At 39.9% G+C, this 8426-nt stretch overlaps 1 protein-coding gene across 1 annotated transcript; it reads right to left on the reverse strand.

Moving 5' to 3' along the window:
- Nucleotides 1-5011: 5011 nt before the first annotated feature.
- On the reverse strand, nucleotides 5012-7792 carry LOC109906837 (uncharacterized). Its single transcript, XM_020504683.2, has 6 exons — nucleotides 7726-7792; nucleotides 7221-7586; nucleotides 6754-7104; nucleotides 5960-6100; nucleotides 5694-5755; nucleotides 5012-5573 (listed from the first exon to the last, which is right to left on the reverse strand). The coding sequence occupies exons 1-6, from the start codon at nucleotides 7769-7771 to the stop codon at nucleotides 5442-5444; spliced, it is 1098 nt and encodes a 365-aa protein (XP_020360272.1). The 5' UTR covers nucleotides 7772-7792; the 3' UTR covers nucleotides 5012-5441.
- Nucleotides 7793-8426: the final 634 nt, after the last annotated feature.

The following is an 8426-nucleotide window of genomic DNA, read 5'->3' on the forward strand; positions in this document are numbered from 1 at the left end:
CTCTGTGCTTCATTTCTATGACGTTTATATAGGACAAAATCATGCTGCTCTTGAGAGTTCTTACATTTCTTAAAGGTCTTATTCCTTGCTTGGATAGATTCTAGAATCTCATGATTAAGGAACTAGGCTGTAGTAGTACTACCAAAAACAAACTAAATAGTATTGGACTGAACATCAAAGGGGAGATGGTATATGAAAAAGCAGAGGTTGCCAATGAATTCAACTCTTTTTTTACTTTGGTTGCCAGCAAGCTGGTTAGCAAGCTGCCCACCAGTTCTGGTTTGTATGGAAGCAACCAAGTCAAGAAGTATTATGTAGAGTTAGGGGTTCAGCCAAACTCTTTTCTTTTGCAAAGGTAGCAACAGGCAAAATAGTCAGTATGCTGGTGGAGCTTAAATGCTCCAAAGCCACAGGTCTGGATAATATTCCTGCGAGGTTTCAAATAGATTCTGATGAGCAAATTGGCCCTTCTTTACGCATATTGTTAATCACTCTCTTGAACAAGGCACCTTTCCCAGGGACATGAAACAAGCAAAAGTTATACCTCTGTATAAGAAGGGGATAAAGTCTGACCCTGGGAATTATAGGCCTGTATCTATCCTCTGTGTAACATCAAAGATCCTGGAGATAATTGTACATTAGCAAATATATGAATATGTTAACAAACAGGGTCTAATGTATGACTTTCAGTCGGGTTTTAGAAAAACATACTCCACTGATTCATGTCTACTTTACTTGACTGACTTCATCAGGAAAGAGATTGATGAGGGAATGTGTGGAATGGTACTGCTTGACCTACAGAAGGCATTTGATACAGTTCACCACTGTCTCCTAATCTCCAAACTGGAGGCACTGGGGTTAAGCAGTATCCCTCTAGGCTGGGTAAAGTCCTATTTATCAGGAGGGAGCAAGTAGTAGAGGTTAATGGTTCACTGTCTCAGGCAAAACCAATGAGTTGTGGCATTCCGCAGGGGAGCGTGCTTGGGCCTCTGCTGTTTTTATTGTGTATTAATTATATGAAAGACACTTGTTCTTGCCGTCTTTTTCTTTATGTGGATGACTCTACACTTCTGGTGTCTCACAAAAGTAAAACTATGTTGGAGAGCATACTTAGCACAGAGCTTACTAACATTAGCAAATGGCTTGGAGATAATAAGCTACCTCTGCACTTAGGGAAAACTGAAGCAATTATTTTTGGATCCAGACCTAAATTGTGTAGGTCGTCTGAAATCAGAGTGGAGTTAGGGGGTGAGGTGCTGACTACTAAAACCTCTGTTAGCTACTTGGGATGTATCCTTGATGGAAGCTTGGGAGGTGTGAGCATTAAGGTGCTAGGGAAGGTTAATGCCAGGACTAAGTTTTTGGCTAGAAAGTCCAAGCTGCTTGATAAGGACTCCATGAAAGTGCTAGCCACTGCCCTCATTCAATGCCATTTTGACTATGCCAGTACTTCCTGGTTTGGGGGCTTATCTAAACGTATGAAGGGGAAGCTCACAGATAGCCCAGAATAAGTTGATCAGGGTAGTATTGAAGGTGAGTCCACGTACTCACATAGGTAGGAGCTGCTTTCAGGAACTCAGCTGGCTGCCTGTTGAGGCTAGGGTGTCCCAGATTGGAGTAGGTTTGGTGTACAGGAGTATTTATGGTCCTGCGCCCAGATATCTAAGTGATTACTTTCCTCGTGTTAGGGATGCATACAATCACAGCACCAGATCAGGTGTTGCTGATGTGTGCTTATACAGGTTCAGGAGTAATGCTGGGAAAGGTACTTTTCTTGTATACTGAAGCATCAGAATGGAATGAGTTGCCTCTGCCTATAAAAACAACGTCCTCTCTGGACAGCTTTAAACATAAAGTAAAAATATGTTTGACATCCTCTGTGCCCATATGAATAACCCCTATGATGTAACTGGAATGATGAGATAGATTATCTTCTTTTATGTTTTTGTTTAATTATTTCACCCGCCATACTGTGTTCGATCTTGTCCAGCCATCTTGTCTCAAGAGGACCACAATGGAAATAAGTCTCATACTTTATTGTGTGTTGTCCTCTATGATTTTATACATGTGCATGTATGGCTTTTAAGTTTTATGTGTGCTTGTTTTTTTTTAAATGGTCGAATTAAGAAACTAAACTAAAGGGCTCTTCTCACACTGATCCCTACTGTCTCCATAAGTGTAAATGATTCTTAGACAGGATTCCCAACTTACATACAGATACAGAACGACGTTTTAGTCTTTTGAGCTTCCAGTCATGAACTCTATGCAGCCTACTCAATCACTTTTTATAGCTATGGTTTACAGGTCTCCGGGGCCATATACAGCGTTCCTCACTGAGTTCCCTGAATTCCTATCGGACCTTGTAGTCATGGCAGATAATATTCACATTTTTGGTGACTTTAATATTCACATGGAAAAGTCCACAGACCCACTCCAAAAGGCTTTTGGAGCCATCATCGACTCAGTGGGTTTTGTCCAACATGTTCCCGTACCTACTCACTGCCACAGTCATACTCTGGACCTAGTTTTGTCCCGTGGAATAAATGTTGTGGATCTTAATATTTTTCCTCATATTTCTGGACTATCGGACCACCATTTTATTACATTTGCAATCGCAACAAATAATCTGCTCAGACACCCACAAAGGATCATCAAAGTCGTGCTATAAATTCTCAGACAACCCAAAGATTCTTAGATGCCTTCCCAGACTCCCTCTGCCTACCCAAGTACAAAAATCAGTTAACCTCTCTTGGGTAGGGGGCAGTATTTTGAATTTTGGATAAATGAGGTGCCCAATGTAAACAGCCTGTTACTCACGCCCAGAAACTAGGATGTTATTTTTTTTAACCTTTATTTAACCAGGCAAGTCAGTTAAAAACAAATTCTTATTTTCAATGACGGCCTAGGAATAGTGGTTAACTGCCTGTTCAGGGGCAGAACGACAGATATGTACCTTGTCAGCAAGGGGGTTTGAACTTGCAACCTTCCAGGTACAAGTCCAATGCTCTAACCACTAGGCTACCCTGTCGCCACTAGGCTACTTATGCATATGCATAAGTAAAGGAATCACAAAAGTCAGAAATAGCGATAAAATTAATCACTTAATCAGCTCTTCATATGGTTGCAGTCACAAGAGTCCCAGGTACACAATAAATGTTTGTTTTGTTTGATAAAGTCTATCTTTATATGCCAAAAACTCAGTTTTGTTGGTGCGTTTTTTTCAGTAATCCACAGGCTCAAAGGCGGTCAAAACATGCAGATGAATACATCCTAATTGTACCGGTAAAGTTCGTTGAAACGTGTCAAACGATGTTTATGATTAATCCTCAGGTTGTCAATTGTCTAAATAATCAATAATATTTCAACAGGACAATAGCATATTCAATAGAAAATAAAAACAATGAAGGGCGCGCAATCGTGCACGCCGCAAACCAGCTCTGCGTTTTTCCTCAGTCCACTGAGATAAAGGTCTTATTCTTCTTCATTTTTCAGTAAAGAAGCCTGAAACAATGTCTAAAGACTGTTGACATCTAGTGGAAGCCACAGGAACGGCAATCTGGTTCTAACCCATTAGAAACTCAATAAGCATTCAATTGAAAAGTACCCACATCAAAACAATCCCATTTCTTGGATGGATTTTCCTCAGGTTTTTGCCTGCCATATCAGTTCTGTTATACTCACAGACATTATTTTAACAGATTTGGAAACTTTAGTGTTTTCTATCCAAATCTACCAATTATCTGGTACATTTCATTCAATAATCCACCGGTTTCCCTCCTTCAAAATGCATACAAAATGAATCCAAAACTTTACCAATAAACTTATCCAAACAAGTCAAACAACACGTGATCTTCCTGTCTGGGTTGGCGCCCCCCCCCTTGGGTTGTGCCGTGGCGGAGATCTTTGTGGGCTATACTCGGCCTTGTCTCAGGATGGTAAGATGGTGGTTGAAGATATCCCTCTAGTGGTGTGGGGGCTATGCTTTGGCAAAGTGGGTGGGGTTACATCCTGCCTGTTTGGCCCTGTCCGAGGGGTATTGTCGGACAGGGCCGCAGTGTCTCCCGACCCCTCCTGTCTCAGCCTCTAGTATTCCTGCTGCAATAGTTTATGTGTCAGGGGGTTAGGGTCAGTCTGTTATATCTGGAGTAGTTATCCTGTCTTATCTGGTGTCCTGTGTGAATTTAAGTATGCTCTCTCCAATTCTTTCTTTCTCTCTCTCGGAGGACCTGAGCCCTAGGACCATGCCTCAGGACTACCTAGTCTGATGACTCCTTGCTGTCCCCAGTCCACCTGGCCGTGCTGCTGCTCCAGTTTCAACTGTGCTGCCTGCAGCTATGGAAACTGACCTGTTCACCGGACATGCTACCTGTCCCAGACCTGCTGTTTTCAACTCTCTAGGGACAGCAGGAGTAGTAGAGATACTCTTAATGATCTGCTATGAAAATCTAACTGACATTTACTCCTGAGGTGCTGACCTGTTGCACCCTCGACAACCACTGTGATTATTATTATTTGACCCTTCTGGTCATCATTGAACATTTGAACATCTTGGCCATGTTCTGTTATAATCTCCACCCGGTATCGCCAGAAGAGGACTGGTCACCCCTCATAGCCTGGTTCCTCTCTAGGTTTCTTCCTAGGTTCTGGCCTTTCTAGGGAGTTTTTCCTAGCCACCGTGCTTCTACACCTGCATTGCTTGCTGTTTGGGGTTTTAGGCTGGGTTTCTGTACAGCACTTTGAGATATCAGCTGATGTAAGAAGGTCTATAAATCAATTTGATTTGATTTGATACAGTCTGTATTCATTGATGAATCAGTGATGAGTTTCTCTTCAAAATGCTTACGCTTTCAAAAAGTTGTGATATCTATCTTCAAATGGTGTAAAGTCAGAGTTACTGCTTTGTATTTTTTCATAATTTGAGTTGGTTTCTGAGACTAGTAGCACATACAGTGCCTATAGAAAATCAACACTAACATTGGATGTCTTCGAATTTGGCAAATCATTAAACGCATTAAATAAAAACATGTTTATTTAAATATCACACAAGCATAAAGACAGTTTACAGAGTTCCATGTTACAACCATTACCATCAAAAGGAAGAGTTCAGACATTTGCAAAATCATTAAACATACAGTATTTTTTTCAAAAGCAGATATATCCAGTCAGTCAACCTCAGCCACTATTGCTGATGATTTTATACTTATGAAACCATCCTAGTGTCAGCTTTCACACTTGCTGAACAATTATGGTCTGCATCTGAATGATTCTACATTGATATTAGGAGAGTATGCCAATACAGTGACAGTCTCTTCTGCTTGGCCTGACTATTACATTGTATAACAAATGAGGAAAGTATAAAACAGCCAAGTCACACATACACAGTCAAGCTCAAAAAGGAGGTCAGTAGGGCTCAACTTAAAATTATGCTGATTGGAGGACTGTCACATCCTGACTTGATAACTCACACCAGAATAGATGGTTTCTTCCTCTCTCTGTTCTCTCCTCTGTCTCCTGGGCTTCTTGTCAGTGAACTTTAGACCAGCATAGTTTAGGCCATCATCGTCACCGTGGAGCTGTGGGGATGAAACAGACTCACTCAGTTCAGACTCTGGGTCAAATCTAATGCTGTACTCTTTTGCTTTAACAAACTTCTCCAGACTCACTCTTGATACAGTACATTTGATCCTGCTAACCTGTTGGTCTGAGGTGTTGGCATGAGAATTCCCATAGTGGCTTTGTTGAAAAGGGGTTCCTGCTAAAAGACAAATGTTAAAATATTCAATATATAGGAAAACGTTTCTTGTTTACTAATAAAAACACATACTGCTGTGAATGTCATATTTTCTGCTTCAGAATGAAGTAGGCCAGAGAGGGATGTGATAAAAGGAAGTCGAGCCTTCACCCCAATGATCTATAACTATTATTAATGTTACTATTAGAATGAAAACATTTACTGTACCTGCACAGTGTTCACATTGTGACCTCTTCATTCTCACACAGAGGATAATGTTGACAATCACACTCAGAATCACAGTAGTTGTCAGGCAAGATATAATGATGAGGAAAAGAAGAATACTCTGATCGCCCAACAGGTCTGAAACTTAAAAAAACAAGGCGTGATTATTTTAGATTATTCTTTATTCTCTGAAACTTTATTCTCATCTCTGAAACTGGAAACACTTATCTCCCTCACTAGCTTTAAGCACCAACTGTCAGAGCAGCTCACAGATTACTGCAACTACCTCTTTCCCAACTGTATTTAATTTTTATTTATTTATTTATTTTGCTCCTTTGCACCCCATTATTTTTATTTCTACTTTGCACATTCTTCCATTGCAAAACTACCATTCCAGTGTTTTACTTGCTATATTGTATTTACTTTGCCACCACGGCCTTTTTTGCCTTTACCTCCCTTCTCACTTCATTTTCTCACATTGTATATAGACTTGTTTATACTGTATTATTGACTGTATGTTTGTTTTACTCCATGTGTAACTCTGTGTCGTTGTATCTGTCGAACTGCTTTGCTTTATCTTGGCCAGGTCGCAATTGTAAATGAGAACTTGTTCTCAACTTGCCTACCTGGTTAAATAAAGGTAAATAAATAAAATATTCCTCAGTGATTTTGGTATAAAAATGAGCTAAGCAAGTTATATTTGAAATCTAATATGAATTGAAAGTAATAGAAATACATATTGATATTTTCTACCATTTGAGAGAAAATGTGTGATAGTTTGGTTATGCACAGCTTACCTTCGATGTCCAGCTTGGTCCTGTTCCCGAACAGTATCTCCCCACATGAGGCCACAGCACAGTAGTAAGTCCCAACATCAGAGAGGCTGAGGTTCCTCTTGGGGAGGTTGTAGACACAGCTCTGTGTAGGAGATCCAGCCTCAGGGCTCTTCTCACACTGATCTCTCCTGTCTCCATTGTTGTAAATAATTCCTGGATGGGATTTTCCTGAGCCATGTCTGAACCAATAGACACTGTGTTCTCCTGCAAAGGTCTCAGTGTGTATTGTACAGTTCAGAGTCACAGAGTCCCCTGGCTGGACTGACTCAGACACAGGCTGCTGGAGCACAGACATGCTGTTGGACTCCGAATCTGAGGAGAGTGAGTAAGATCATTGTGTGTACGTTCTATTTTCCTGAGATATGAATTAATTTAGCATTATATGAACACACTTCAGTACCAACTTGTTTAAAAGCAACTTATATTACCTTCGACCATTAAAACAGTTCCTTCTCCAAATGTGACTTTGCTTACTACCAAAGCAACACAGTAGTATGTAGCTGAGTCTCTTGACTCTGTCTTAGAGATGGTCAGGTTGAAGCTGTCAAATCCTCTCTTCACACTCAAACGTTTAGTCTCAGTAAAGTCTTTGTTAAAGTTGATGGAATAAAAACAGTTTTGAGTGTGATAAAATGATGATGCCATGAGAAGAGGCTTCTGTCCAACAGTTTGCTTGAACCAAGAGACTCTGACTATCAAATTAGATTGACAAAAGCAAGTGAGAGATACATTTTGTCCCAGTTGTATAACTATCAAAGGGTCTGTTTGGATTACATCCTTGTTAAGTGCACAACCTGTGAAGCAAACAAACTAAATAAATCAAAGACAAAGGTATAGTACAGAATTATACATTATTGTCATTATTCAGACTACATAGTCAAAAAGACTATGACATGAAAAATAAAAGGAATCATAGGAATATTTCTTACTTACCCAAATTGGCGTAAAACAAAAATATTGTCCAATATATAATCATCATTTCCTTTCTGCACTATACAGTGTGTGGGTCTGACAACAGGGCACCTTTTATATGATGACACTCATCGGGTAATCATTATGAAGTAGGAGGAAACACTGAACTGAGTGATATTATTGGCTGTCTGAACAGGAATAAAACATCTGATTAAAACTACAATGTAACATGTGTCCTATGGCATACCATAGTTAGAGCAGCCCTTCAAATGATGTACAGTCAGAGTTACTGGTTTGTATTTTTTCATCATTTGGGTCGGTGGCTGAACTGGTACATATGTTCTCTTAGACATACACAGGGGGGTTACATTGTATTTCTCACTTCATGACTGTAGAAGGCAGTTCAAGGTTTCAGGAGGAAGTGAACTCTAGTGAGTTTGGCAACTTAAAAAAAATGCAATACTTGATACCTGGTGCAAAAAGGTGTTTTATTGAAATATCATATAAGCATTAAGGCAGGTTACAGAGGTCCATTTTACAACCATTATCGTTAAAAGTAAGACACACTTGTACACTTCTACAAAAACAAATGTATCCAGTCAGTCAACCTCAACCACTATTTCTGAGGATTTGAGACTTCTGAAAACATCCTAGTATCAGCTTTCACACTTTCTGAACAATTATGCTCTGCATCAGAGTGATTTTACATTTAAATTAGGCAA

Source organism: Oncorhynchus kisutch, linkage group LG16 (assembly GCF_002021735.2).
Source record: "Oncorhynchus kisutch isolate 150728-3 linkage group LG16, Okis_V2, whole genome shotgun sequence".
In the NCBI taxonomy this organism is placed as follows: Eukaryota; Metazoa; Chordata; class Actinopteri; order Salmoniformes; family Salmonidae; genus Oncorhynchus; species Oncorhynchus kisutch.

What these genes read in the sequence shown, in the direction of transcription:
- LOC109906837 (XM_020504683.2), bottom strand. Translation starts at nt 7,771, where the DNA reads ATGATGATTATATATTGGACAATATTTTTGTTTTACGCCAATTTGG. An exon ending in TTTGTTTTACGCCAATTTGG is followed by an intron (nt 7,587 to 7,725) that starts GTAAGTAAGAAA and finishes TTTGCTTCACAG; the next exon opens with GTTGTGCACTTAACAAGGAT. An exon ending in CCAACACCTCAGACCAACAG is followed by an intron (nt 5,574 to 5,693) that starts GTTAGCAGGATC and finishes TCATCCCCACAG; the next exon opens with CTCCACGGTGACGATGATGG.